General features: G+C 44.4%; 1 protein-coding gene and 1 long non-coding RNA gene across 5 annotated transcripts in view; one reads left to right on the top strand and one right to left on the bottom strand.

The window, feature by feature from the left end:
• CDK13 (cyclin dependent kinase 13) overlaps nucleotides 1-11,915 on the bottom strand; it is a 111,879-nt gene extending 99,964 nt beyond the window's left edge. For all 4 annotated transcript variants that reach the window (XM_070264338.1, XM_070264339.1, XM_023638961.2 and 1 more), the window contains exon 1: nucleotides 9,085-11,915. In XM_070264338.1, the coding sequence (XP_070120439.1) occupies nucleotides 9,085-10,304 (1,220 nt within the window). In that variant the 5' untranslated portion in view covers nucleotides 10,305-11,915. The remainder of the gene's footprint in view (nucleotides 1-9,084) is intronic.
• Nucleotides 11,916-12,814: 899 nt separating this feature from the next.
• On the top strand, nucleotides 12,815-13,569 carry LOC111773133 (uncharacterized). Its single transcript, XR_002807353.2, has 2 exons — nucleotides 12,815-12,956; nucleotides 13,444-13,569. It is a non-coding gene; the product is annotated as an uncharacterized lncRNA (long non-coding RNA).
• The last annotated feature ends 1,144 nt before the right edge of the window (nucleotides 13,570-14,713 follow it).

Genomic DNA, 14,713 nt, shown 5'->3' with positions numbered 1-14,713 from the left:
TTTTTAAGTTCTGAGCTGCTGGATATTTTCTTACCCAAATCAACTTACTATCATTTGCTGGCCATCTATTACCTATCACATGCTGTGGTAGGTGCTTAAGAGACACTAAGACTGAAAAAAGAACCTCATGGGAGTTAAAACCCAGTGGCTGAAGTAAAAACAAAATATTAGGGAAATTCTCACCGAACTATGCAAGCCAGAATAGAATAAGTCCAAGTATTTTGGGGGGGCAGGGGGTGGGGGCGGGGGGGAGTCCATGCAGAATTCCATACCCAGCAAAAATATCTTTCAAAAATGGAGACTTCTTCAGACAAACGAAACAGGGGACCTGCATTATAAGAAATGTTCAATTCCTCTGCCCAGATGAAAATACTACAGTGAAAGTTGGATCTACACAAAGAAATGAGAAGTGCTTGAAAAGGTATATATTAAAAAGATATAAGTGACTTCTCCCATTTTTTAATCTCATGTCTATATATAATACACACAGTCATAAATATGTAAAAATGAAACGTGACAAAAATAATACAAAAGAGAAGAAAATGGAAGTATGCTCTTGTAACGTTATACATGAATGTAGACTGTGATGAATTAAAGATGTGTTTTATAAAACCAAGGAGAAAATCTTTGTGACTGTGAGGCAAAGTTTTTGCAGGTCACAAAAAAAACACAAATTATAAAAGAAAAAATTGCTAAACTGGATTTCATCAAAATTTAAAACTTCTGTTCTTCGAAATTACTGTTAAGGAAAGGTAAGCCACAGACGGAGAAGAAACATTTGCAAAACGTGTATTTGATAAAAAGCTTGTATCCAGAATATGTACAGAACTCTTACAACTCCTAAGACAAACCACCCAATTCATAAAGAATAGGGACAGCACATTTAAAGAGACTTCACAAAACATATAAAGAACAAATAAGCAAAGGGAAAGGTACTCAACATTATCAGTCATCAGGGAATTGCAAATAAAACCACAATGATATACCACTACACATCCACCAGAACAGCTAAAATCAAAGACTGACAAAAACTAAGTCTTAGGATGTGAAACAACTGGAATATTCGTACTCTGCTCAGCAGAATGCAAAATGGTACAGCCATTTTAGAAAGCAGGCTGGCATTTTCTTCTAAAGTCAAATATTCACTTACCATACAACACAGCAATCCCACTCCTAGTTTACTCACAAGAAATTTAAAACAAAAATCTCTATTCAAATGTTTACAGCAGCTTTGTTCATAACAGCCAAAAACTGGAAACAACTCAAATGCTCATCAACTGGGTGAACAGATAAGCAAATTATGGCATACTCCATACATGGAATACTACTCAGCAATAGAAAGGAACAAACCACTCAACATGCCACATCAATGAATCTCAAAAGTATGCTAAGAGAAAAGCAGACACCAAAGAATACATACTGTATAATTCTATTTACATGAAGTTCAAGAAAGGTAAAACTAATGAGATAAAAAGCAGATTAGCGGTTGCCAAAGATCACAGGTAGGAGAAGGAGATAAACTGCAAAGGGGCACAGGGGACTTTTTGTGGCGATGGAAATGTCCTTTATCATGATTGTGGTGGTGGTTACACAAGTATATCTATCTGTCAAAACGCATTAATTGTGTACTTAAAAACTGTGAATTATATTGTATGTAAATTATACCTCAATAAAACTTGTTTTTTAAAAAATGAATGAATGAAATATGACCAATGCACCTGAAAGTGGGGGGAAGTGTGGGGAGGACCACTCTAATTAATGCAAGCCTAGATGTAAAAGGCATTCATAAAAGTGATCTCACTACTAAAGGCGTTAGGAGAAATCACTTCTGGATGAGATTACTGAAGGCTTCATAGATAAAATGACACCTGAACTATGATTAGAAGAACAGGCAATTAGGATTGGCCAATTGAGGGAAGGGCATAAACTAAGGTATAAGGGCTTACAACTGCATGTTTTTAAAATAGTAAGGAGTCCAGTTTGTATTGTGATCAGCACATATGGTAAGAAATAAGGGTAGTTTTGATCAGTCTGGAGTGGGGAATCTTAAGTGCCCAGTTCAAGAATTTGATTCTATAAATAAATTTTATAGAAAAATGACAGAACCAGAGTGGTATTTTAAGATTAATTCGAATGCAGAAAACAGAAGAGGCTTGAAGAGGAAAAGTCCCAAAGCTAGCTGACCCAACAATAAGGACGTAAGCTAAGGAGTCTTAACTAGATAAGAGTGGACTAAAGACCACTGCAAAAGGACAGACAAAACAAGCAATTCATTACAAGTGGGGAGGGAGAAGAGATAAGACTTATTGAAATTTTGGCACTGGGTGTCTGGGAGAAACTACTGCTACTTAAAATGTGCCTATGTGCAAATCAAAAACTTCTTAAAACAAAACATTACATAAACAAGATTAAAAGACAAACTCATGACAAATACTTGCTAATGCTACTAAAAAAAACAGTTAATGTTTCTAATACACAAAGAGCTCTTATAAACTAACAAGAAAAACAACAATCAGAAAAATGAATCAAGAAACTAGAACATCCAATAAACGGATGAAAATAAATTCAACCTTATTACATATTAGAGAAATGCAAATGAAAAAAATAATGGGATATTTGACAACTCCAAGTGATGATCGGACTGAGGAAATGGGCACTCTCACACTGTTGGGAAATATTAATTGGTAGAAGATTTCTTAAGGGCAATATGACAGTATATTGAAATTACAAATGTGTATACCATTTTTGACCCCAAAAATTTTACCCCTGGGAAGTCCAATCGAGAGGAAAGAATGGGACAAATGCAAATAAAAAACATCTGCAACAGATACACACACATTGCAAAAACAAAAAATAAAAAAACTAAGTCTAGCAAAATGGACTTGGCCAAACAAGTTATAGCATATCCGTACAACAGAATATTAGGAGTCGGTAGAAAAAATATACACCATGTAGTAAGGGTACAAAATAGCATTGTAATATGTTCCTATTTATGTAAAATCTTATGCCCTTATGCACATATGCATACAGAAATCCAGAAGAATGTTCATCAAAATGTCAAGGGTGATCATCTCAGGAGGGTGGGTTCAGGGGATTTGAAATCTCTTACACTTTTCTGTACTAACTGCAATTTCTACCATGAGCCTCTATTACCTTTGCAAACAGGTGAAAAATAATGAAGAGAAATATCAGAAATGACTCCAAGACACCTGAAATAATTAATTAAATGTTAGACAAACTAAGTCTGGAGTGTCAATAAAATATCTCAGTGAAGGTGCCCCTCTGCAACTGAAAATGCAGAAAGAGAAAAGTGGGGAGGCATGCAGCCTATTGACTACCTTTAGTTTTCAGTTCCTCTCACTACCTTTTCATTTCCATTTTATGTAAATTCCAGTTTTTAACCTAGATTTTATCCTCCAATCTACATTCATTTTATTTTCCAAATATATTAAGAACACTAGATTCTCCCACAATATAGATGTGCAGAAATTCAAGAACAAAAATCACTGCAAACAAGAAATACTCCTGGTTCTAGGTGATACTTCTGCTTCCAACATCCACTTTAAAGTCTACAAATATCTAAATATGAAACAAAGCCAACCAAAAACAAAAATAACAAAAACTTAAGCGATATTCATAGAAAAAGAGAAAAGAGTAAAATGATCTTAAATATGGATATAAGCAATATTCTCAACTGGCTTTTCAGAAATAGCTACAATTTTTCAAGGTTAGGAAACAAGAGCTTGACATACAGTCTACTTGGAAAATTCTTACCAAGAAGAACGGATCACTTATCCTGATCAGGACAAGAGAGTGCAAATATAAACACTAGAACTGAATTTATTCTATTCACACTAAAAACGACTCCCAGCATCCTCAACTAATCCAGTAAAGCAGACGCTAGAACAGAGAGGTTCTTAATTTTTCTCCTTATAAATTAAAACAATTACTTCCCCCATCCTAGAGCACAGGTGAACCAAAATAGCAAGCAAGTGTAGAGATATAATCGGTACCTGTGCAAAAGCTGGTTTTCATTAATCTATGGAGAAAAATGCTATTTAAATTAATTCAACCACTAAAAAATACACATTGGAATCTGTCCTCTGGGAGCTCAAAATCTACCAGGGAAAACAGAAATGTAGCCAGACAAATAATTAGAATATTAAGTAAAATTTTTAAAAGCTCTATAACAAAGATAAAGCAAACTGCTGTAGGAATATAAGAAAAGGAATTAGGAGCCTGCCCAGTGGCTGGCGTAGTGGTTAAGTCTGCGCGCTCCGCTTTGGTGGCCCAGATCCCAGGTGCAGACTTCGGTCGTCAAACCACACTATGGCGGCATCCCACATACAAATAATAGATGAAGACTGGCATGGATGTTAACTCAGGGACGATCTTCCTCAAGCAAAAAGAGGACGACTGGCAAAGATGTTAGCTTAGGGCCAATCTTGCTCAAAAAAAAAAAAAGAAAAGGAAGTAACTTGTTCTAGATGAGTGAAGAAAGGGTCTCAAGATGGTAGAATTTGGGCTGGGTTTTGAATGCAACGCTGGAGGCACAGAAGGGAAACAAGGTCATTTCAACCTAAAAGAACATCAATAGTAAAAATATAGAGAAATAGAAGTGCCTCTAAAAATACCATTCTGATAGAATGGGGCCAGATCATAAAAGGCATTACCTGATGATGCATTAGTAAGTTGAGACTTAATTCTATATAATGGAAGTGACACAATCTAACCAAGATTTTAAGAATACTCTCCTAAGAAAGAATGAACTAGGGAGAAAAGAATGGATGAACAGGGAAGAAAAGAATGATAAGAGGGAGTCTAAAAATGAAGGCCTGAACTAAGATGCTAGAAATGGAAATGGGATAAATATTAGTGTTAGAACAAACATGTGGTAAGGACTGAGTAGACATAAATGTCAGGTAAGGTTTGGTCAGAGAAGGAGCAAAACACAAAGACATCTTGAGAATGAAAGGCGTGATTACAGATTTGGAGACTTAAGACAGTTCACCTAAATTTCCGTCCCTTCTGAGTGTCCCGCATTTATTCTAGTACCCTATATTTTTGACACATTTTAAAAGCATTTAAGAATTCCATTCATCTAAGGATACTCATAACTTACATCTATTAAGTACATATCAAATCACTAGCATTTTATGAGTGATAAGAGCTTTTTTTTAAAGTATGGAATGTCTTCATTTTATATATTTTTGAATACTGATTTTTAGGACAAAACACTAAAGAATCCACAACAGAGGTATCCTATATCATATGCAAGTGAATACTAGTAAGTTCACTTATTTACATCTAGTGTCCATCCATTTTCAGATTCTCAGGGTCTCAATATTATTCCATAATGGAGGCTTCTGCTGTTTCTTGGTGGAACAGAACTACCACAGGTTCAGAAACAGAACCAATTATATTTAACAATTTATTGTATGGATTCTAACTGATCTGACGTGAATGACTTTAGATCAAGATATCCCACTGCCAAACAATCATCAATAACTAAAGGTAATTCCTGCCTTCAAGAAATGTTTTCAGCCTCATACTCACAAAACCTACAAATTAATAAAGACAAAATGAGCTAAAAGAATCTAAAAGAATTCATTTTTTTAAATCCTCAAAATGCTGCAAAGATGGCCAGGAAATGGAAATTAATAAATAAATACCAAACAGGGATTGAAATTTAGCAAAACAGATCATTACCTGAGGTGGTCAGCTCCCCTGAATGCCAGGTGAGGTTCAATGCAGCACAGTATCAAGAGCATGTACTTCGGAATCAGCCCAGGGTTTGAATCCAAGCCAACCATGGAACAAATCACTTAACTTTTGAGAGCTTCCATTTCCCAATCTACCAGCAGGAATATCTCCGACTACCACGTAGGTTTTGGGGGTAAATGTGTATTTATCAATGCCTGGCACATAGTAGAACCCAAACGTCAGTACCATTCTCTGCCTTTCCTCAACAGTCCCTCTCTTCAGTACAGCCTCACGTTTACTATAGGGCCAATCAACAAAAGTATGTGTCTTCGCGTACCCCAACAGTCAACTGGTAAAGAAAATATGGTAAACCGGTTAGAAAGGAGAAAAAGAAAAGCTAAGAAGGGACTGATGAAAAGAAAAGCAGGAGCAGAGGACTGAAGATTCAGATGAAGGCAAAGAGCAGGTGAAGCAGAAGTCAACAAAATGGAGAGGATTTATCCTAGGAACTAACACTGAGAAAAATCTTCATGCCATGGTTTCAACACTATTTTGAACGTGTACGCATTTCCTTAAAAATATCTACGCTGACAATCCATTAATACATAAGCTCCATGTGGGCTGGAAAAAGATCACACTGCTATTTCCTACAGCATAACACATAGTCTATATATGAAATACTTACGTAATCCAGGCCCACAATAATATTTCATATGCTCAGTAAACTAAACTCCACCATCTCTTCATTTACCCATTCAACAGTTATTCGTAGTCTACTTGTGCCAGATACTATGCTGAGCACTAGGAATACAATGGTGGGCAAGACATGCTAGTTGCCTTCACAGAGCTCACAGTGCAGCAGTCTATTCATTAAACAGCATGGGCCACCTACCACAATGACTAAAGTCTAAAAGTAAATAAAACTTCCTGCATTAATTTGGACAAGTGAGTTCAATTAATCGCTCCTAAATAGTAACAATACATTTGCTATATTTAAAAATCTTAAAGTTTTCCAATCAACTATTTTAGCTGTAAATTCTGGGCCCCACGTTTTAAGCAGGGTATTTGACAAACTAGATATAACGCAAAAATCTAAAATCCACACCTTATGAAAAATGACTTTTTTGGCCCAGAGAAGGAAAGACTCAGAAGACATGGCAACTATCTTTGCATTTTAAAGAGGCAGCATACAGGTTTGCCCTGTATCATTCCAAAGGGTTAAACCTGAACCAATGGGTAGAAGTTACATGGAGGCAGATTTCTGTTTCAGTATGAAGAATTCTAACAATTCCATCTATTCGATAATAATTCAACCACGTTACACTTCTCTATAGTCTATAATGTTTCTATACAAAATACAAATTTTCATTTAATCCATGAAATAACCAAACAAAACAAATATTTTCCCTGTTAACGTTTAGGAAACTGAGTCTCCTCGTTAAACAGTGGGCAACGGAGGACTAGAACTCAAGTCCCAAATCTAATGGAAGAGGCTGTCTCAAAGTAATGTCTTCCCACCTCTAGATGTGTTCAGGCACACATCAAATGGCCAGCTGTCAGTAATGCTGGCCAAGATATTTTAAAGCTTCTTCCAAATCCAACCCTTTAGATACACTGGTGGGTCAATCTAACACCATGAAAAGATTCAGTAATGAACGGTCCTCTAGAATGCAAGCTTCCTGAGGGCAAGGAACTTGTCTTCCTTTACTGCTATATTCCAGTCCCTAAAACAGTAGCCAGCATATAATATACGCTCAATAATTATTTGCTAAATGGGAATAATCCTAATCATACACGCGACTACTACATAATATATACAAAATACACAGCACTACACTAAAAATTGCTATCTAAAGTCCTGAAACTTAACCAGTCTTCAAAAACAAATTCAGCTGCAAAATCTGCAAACATTCTGGCAAACCTGAACTATTTTAACTAGCAGTAAAATATATATAAACGCTAAATTTGGTGAAATGAGTTTTCAATGTTGATAGTCTTCGCATAAGGCATCAACTGGCATTTCAAGTGTGCTCGACCACTGTAAGGAAGAGATTTATACAGCTGTCTTGGTTTAAAGACAAACCCACACCCAGATCTCTACTCGCATCACACCTTTACATTCACCAGGCTGACGCTTCAAAGAAATCTGCTAATTTTACAGGTCCACATACTATACTGAGATTCAACATAACTCATAGTTACACGGACTCAGCTTCAGCTGGGCATTACTGAAAACTAACACCAATAGGAAAAACAACACCAATGCAAACGTCACTTTGTAACACCTCAACTACAAGGCCTAGAATTTCCAAACATCTCAAGGAACATAAGAACCTGCAAAACACTCAAAAGTCATTTTTAATTCACTTGGCTTTAACACACAAGTATATATCAATGCCCATACTTTCTTTTTGGAGAAAAGTATCACATAATAAACAAAACAGCTACATAAAGGATTTACTCCAACTTCACTAGACTAAATTATACCGTTTAAACATTTCTAAACGAAGATCCTCATATTTAAAGGTCTAGTTAACTATAAAGCGTGAATAGTAACTTAAAAAAATAATAGTAAACAGTTAACAGTGTAAATATACTAAGCCACTCACTTGGTTACACTGGATTACAACAACCAGATTCTATTTATGTTATTAGCAACTGGGTGTCATCACAAACCAACATAGAAACCAAAATCTTGTCATTTTTTTCTACTTTTTAAGATTATGACTTTCAAATACCACGTAAAGACTATTCCACACAAGAACATCACAAACTGGGTCTCTCTCTTATCTCCAGAATTTGGAACTGTAAGCTCCCACAAAAGCTTTTCACATACCACAAGAACACACTTACAGACGGGCTGCTTTTCCCATCGCTGTATGAATCATACGAAACATTTGCAACCCCTGTCTAACTGACATCGACACGTGATGCTGCTTCTCCTTCACAACACTTAGTCCCTGAACTGCAGTCCCTTCCGAAGTCTCCAACAACGGAACCTCTTCAGAGAGCTCCCAAAATGACGACAAATTAAACCCCCTCCAGGTTTGCCCGAAGCAAGCGTGCTGGAAAAGCAAAACGCAGCTGAGAGAAACCTGTTAATGCATCAACGCAACAAGTTCAAAACTTGGAACTCTTCCCTAGACCCTTCCCTGCCGGGCGGGGAGAAGAGCCCTGCCGGACCGGTTGCTTTGTCCCCGGCGCCCCGAAAGGTCCGGCAGCACGGGCGCGCGAAAACGCCTGGCGCCCGCGGCCCCCTCTGCGGCGCGGCCCCCGTCCCCACAGCTGCCCTGGGCGGCTGGGGAGAGTCGCTCCCCACTCGGCCCGCCTCCGGGGGACCTGGCGGCCGGCCACCGGCGCACGTGAGGCCGGCGGACTCACCTGAGGACCGGGCTGTAGGGGCTCCGGGAGCGGCGCCAGCTGCTGCTGCTGTAGGGGCTGGGGGACACGTCGCCGCCGCGCTCGTAGGAACTGTGGCGGCTGTAGCTGGGGGAGCGGCGGCGGCTGTAGGGGCTCGGGGAGCGGGGCAGCCGCCGAGAATAGGGGCTGCTGCCACCTCCCGCCGGGCTGGGGGACTTGCGGCTCCTCAGGCTCTGCGAGGCCCTGTGGGACACCGGGCTGTCGTCCCGGCCGCCCAGCGGGCTCAGCGAGCGCTGCCGCCGCCTGTAGGCCTTGGGCTCGCTCTTGTCCTCCCGGTAGGCCTTGGGCGGCTCCTTGTAGGCCGAAGGCGGCTCCTTGGACGACTTAGTCCGGCTCCGGTGGCCCTTGGGGTCCCGGTCCTTGCGGCTGCTGCTGCTGCTGGACGTGGCCGAGGCGCTCTTCCGGCGGCCGCCGCTGCTGCTGCTGCTGCCGCTCTTGGCCGCCTCGGCCCGCTCCTCGCCGCTGTGGCTGTGGCTGTGGCGGCTGCGGGACTTGGATGCCTCGCCGCCACCGCGCTGCCCGTCCCGCCGCCGGTGCTCGCGGTGGCGCTCCTTGCTGCGGCCGCTGCTGCGGCGGCGGTCCCGCCGGGGCCTGCGCTCCGAGCCCTCCCCGCGCCGCTGGGTGCCGGAGGACGAGGCCGGACTCCCGCCGCTGCCCCCCGTTCCCCCGGCAGCCGTCGCCGCCGTTGCCGCGCTGGCCCCCCCCAGCAGCAGCCCCTGCTCGGACTGGGAGCTCACATCCTCGTATTCCACCAGCGGGGTCACACCCCCGCCGCTACTGGCACCGCCACCGCCGTCCTGCTGCGGCTGGGGCAGCGAGAAGACCCGACGCTTCTCCGCCTCCTGCCCGGCGCGGGGCCCGCGGCGCCGCTTCTGCCGCCCTCCTGGGCGCCTCTTGCCTCTCGCCAGCCGCTTGACCTCCAGAGGGGGGGCCCGGCTGAAGCAAGAGGAGGAGGCCGCGGCGGCGGCGGCTGCGGCGGCGGCCGTGCCGGGAGCAGCCAGGAAGAGCAGAGGCGGCGGGGGCGGCGGCGGTTGCAGGAGCTGCGGCTGCAGGAGCGGCAACAGCAGCGGCGGCTGCTGAGGGGACAGGAATCGCCTCCGCTTGCGGCGTTCCTCCAACTTCTTCTCCGCCCAGCTCAGGCCCCCGCCTCCCCCCAGCGCCGTGTCCGAGCTGCTCGGCATCGCCTAGAGCCCGCCGCAGAGCGCGGCGCGGGTGCGGCCTCCTCCGACTCAGATCCCGGCCATCTCCCCCGCCGGAAACGGGAACGGCGGCGGCGGCGGAGGGACACCGAGCACAAGGGCCGGCCTGGAGCCGCGCCACGATAATCCGGGTCGGGACTCGGGTCCCTGGCTTCCAGGTCGCGGCGGGGTCCGCAGCGGCCTCCGGGCCTGACGGAGGCAGCAATCCGGGCGGCCGAGCTCGCGATCGCGTTCGTCGTCCTCGCCTCAGCAGCAAACACCCCAGATGCGCCGGGCGCTGACCTGCGGGGGAGTCCGGAGTCCTCCAAGTGCCCCCGCGGCGGGGGAGCGGCCTCGGCCGCGCTCTCGGCTCGGGCAGCGCAACGCGGAAGTACCACCTTCGTCGCCGCTTCACTCCATCGCGCCCCGACGCTGGGTGCGAGTTCAGGGGAGGAGAGTGGGCGAGACAACAACACGCCTCCGCCGCCTCCTCCTGCGCGTCGACGTCCTTCTCTGTGGTGGCGGCGACACACGGCGGGCGCCTCGGAAGTGGCCTGGGCCTGACAACAACTCCCGGCCTAGGGCCTCGCGCACTCTGCGGCCCGCAGGGACGGGCGGCGGGGCGGGGCAAGGCGGGGGCGACCGGGCTGCGGCTCACGGTTGGGGCAGCGAGTGTGCGGGGCTGGGCGGGGGGCTGTTTCCGGGGAGATGGGGGCGGGGGGCGTTTCTGAGTCTGTGGCGGTGGGTACGGGCCCTGACTTTCTTCTTCCTTCGCCGCCGCCGCCGCGAGCAGAGGTGGCGGAGCTGCCCCTTTTCTCCGCTCCCCCCCCTACACGAGGAGGCTCCTAGTGTGCGCGGCCGGCCCGGCTCGCTCCTCCCCTTCCCTCTCGCTCCTCGTCAGGAGGAGGGAGGGCGACGGGACTCGCTGGTTGGGCCCTAACCTCCACAACCCCTCCTTCTCGCCTCGCTCTTTCGGCCTTTCCCCTCGGCCCCGACGCAAGGCTGGGGGCGCGCACGCACGTCACGCTCCGAGAAAGCCGAAGGCGAGTGGTGTCAGGGGCAAAGGAGGCGGGAACAAAGTTGCCGCGCACCGGCGTGCTCGCTCCCGCCAAGCGACCGGCGTCCGGACCGGAAGTGGCGTAACGTAGAAACGGCTCCACTTTCCGGCGAAGGTGGGACTATGTGTGAAGAAGGGTGAAAGAAAGGAGAGCAGTCGTGCGCCGCCCACTCTTGTCGCTTGAGACTCTCGCAGTGGTGGCACGGCAGTCGTGCCTGTTGCTGGCGTCCAGGGCGCGATGCCGGCTCCGGCCCTTCGCGGGCGCCGCACCGCCTGCCTGTTAAAGGTCACGGCAAGAGCAAGAACCTGGAGACTCGGGAGTAATGCCGTTACTGGCCGCCTGGGCCGGGTCGTCACCCCTCGTTTGCTCTCAGTCGAGCTCCAGGGTTGGAACAGCTGCGAGAGAAGAGAGGGCACTCTGCAAAAGAGGGCGGAGGTGGCGTTAGCTTAAACCGTCTCACGGACACCCGAGTCCCAGGCCCTAGCTTAGGCTAAAACCACAGCGGAATCACAGTTTTGAGCTTCGAGAACACTGAAATTTACAAAAAGAAAAAAAAAAAAAAGCCTTAGATTAATCCGGGGAGTGTGTGAAACATCAAAGGGACTGCTGAAAATCCCAGAATTATTACCAGCGGCCTTGAAGTCAAACATCTTGCTCAAATGAGGGCCGCCCTCTTGGCACTTCACCCACTTTCACCTTAACATCTAAACCTGTAGGGCTGCCAAACATAACCATTCACTGCCCTCGAGTCTCATTTCTTGCCTTACCCGAGCTTGCCTTTCACTTATAGACTGGACCTTTAGGATAATTAGATTAAAATCTGAATTGCTTGTTGGCTTTTAATATGGTTGAGAAGAAAAACTAAGCCGTCCTGTCAATGGCTACATATAGTCACCCCAGTTCAAGTTTATTTGTTCAGACCATCAGTTGGTCCTTAGTGGCTTTTTTTTCTTTTTTCTGAAGAAGATTGGCCCTAAGCTAACATCTGTGCCGGTCTTTCTCTATTTTGTGTGTGGGAGGCGGCCACCGCGTAGCTTGATGAGCAGTGCTAGGTCTGTACCTGGGATCTGAACCCAGGCACCTGGCCGCAGAAGTGGAGCACAGGAACTTAACCCCTATGCCATGCAGGTCATCACTTGATATCCGTCCATCATTCATGCTTTAGTGTAAATTTTAATTGGCTTGACATCCACTAACACTGTCTCAGACTGGACTGATCTAAGCTAAAAGCAGATTTCACTGAAAGAGTGAATACAAAGCGTGTTTGTTTGCTGAAGGATAAAGGAAGCAGCAAGGAAAAGGTAATCTTGAAGTCAAAGCTGTGCCCAGGAGGATAGGCGTGGGGGGACCACACAGTGGGACCTGCTGTGCAGCCAGAAGGAAGTGGTAAGGGCATTGGGAAACTGAACAGAAAAGTAAGGGGCAGGGCGGCTGAAACAAATTTCTCCTTGGCAGTTTTGCTATGTGAAGATCCCATAGCCAGCCTCCTGCTGAAGACCGCTTAGCAAGTGGCTTTTTCCAAAAAGTAGGATCAACCTGCCCCATCATGCTACTTCGAAAAGCCTGGAGTAACAGAACAAGGAGAGCAAAATAAGAGGTTTGTCTGGCAGTTCCTCTCATCTATACCCAATTCCACTTGAGAATGTCATCTTCTGCCCTACACTTGCACAGAAAACTTGATCCATAAATGGATAGCTTCCCGTCCAGGTTGCAAATAGAAAACACGTACTAAAATATTTTTAGTGGGGTTCTGCCACCCACATCTTTCCACAAAGATCATATCTTGGGGAGAATAGGGAGGAGAGGAAGAAATGAAGCATTTTGAGCTCCCCAAAGATACCTACCCACATGCATTGAAATACTAATAATTAATAGCGTCCAAACTCAAAAAAATGAGAAAGGCCTTTAAATTAGAAGCCATCTGTTTCTATAAGCTTGTCCACTTGCCATCATATAAAGAGATTTGAAATTGGTACTTGGGACTATATTTTAGTATTTTGATGTTTGTGTGTTATAATTTATTGTCTCCTGGTTAAAAAAAAAAGAGGTGGTAAGTTTTTTTGCTTTGTTTGTTTATCTAACAGGTTGCATCATACTATATCAGCTGTTCTTAAAGTGTGGCCTGAGACTAAAACCTTTTCAATGGATCATGTAATGCAGTCAAACTACTTTCATAATGATAATAACATGATTTGTCTTTATCATTCTCATTATTTCATGAGTGTACAATGGAGTTTTCCAGAAGCAACATGACGTGATGACATCATCGTTCTGAGGGCTAATGGAATGTGTGCTTGTGTGTTCATACGTTTTCTAGAATGTTCTGAGATCTTAGGTTTCTGAAATGTATAAACATTTCAAACATCTGCATAACTCAGTGAACCAATATTTTCCAAATGACTAGTAGATGATGTTACAAAATCATGAGTAGAAGATTCATTCAAAGTGCAAAACAGACTGATGGGTTTTCATGTAACAGTGCAAAAAGTTCATAGATATGATTTCAGATTCCGCTTTACAACTAACCTTTAAGAAACTGCTGGGGAGTTTTGTTGTAATATCAAAAAATAACCGCAGTTAGGGGCTGGCCCCGTGGCCGAGCGGTTGAGTTCGCGCGCTCCGCTGCAGGCGGCCCAGTGTTTCGTTGGTTCGAATCCTGGGCGCGGACATGACACTGCTCATCAAACCACGCTGAGGCGGCGTCCCACATGCCACAACTAGAAGGACCCACAACAAAGAATATACAGCTATGTACCGGGGGGGTTTGGGGAGAAAAAGGAAAAAATAAAATCTTAAAAAAAAAAAATAAATAACCGCAGTTATCTGGAAAGGCTATTAAAAAACTCCCTCCCTTTTCCAACAGCATATCTTATTCATATATTTCCACCAAAACAACATATTGCAACCACTTTCACTTACATTAAACCAGCCAATAAAGAGATTTGCAGAAAGGTAAAACAATAATCTTCTGATTTTGTTTTGTTTTGTTTTGTAAAGATAGTTACTTTCATTTGAATGGTTAGTTGTGTTAATATATGATAGGGTTATAGTTATTTTTAATGAATATTTTTAAATTTTCTCCATTTTTATTTCTAATAGCAATAGATATAACACATATAAACAAAAACTCTTTGTGGTCCTCAAAAATTTTTAAGACTGTAAAGGGATCTTCAGACCAAAACCTTTGAGAAATGCTATACAAAATCATTAAAATTCCAATTCTACCCTTCATGCTTCTAAGGGTACAAACAGTTCACGGATAGGCCATGCACTGTTGTTCCAGAATTATCCTCATAACTAGGAGTTTCTGCAGTGTCTTTCAACATTGTTCGTCCTTTAGAGGAGTTGGTTGTT

This window comes from Equus caballus, chromosome 4 (assembly GCF_041296265.1).
Source record: "Equus caballus isolate H_3958 breed thoroughbred chromosome 4, TB-T2T, whole genome shotgun sequence".
NCBI lineage: Eukaryota > Metazoa > Chordata > Mammalia > Perissodactyla > Equidae > Equus > Equus caballus.
The sequence above is the reverse complement of the archived record's forward strand: the minus strand, read 5'-3'. Positions and strand labels throughout refer to the sequence as shown.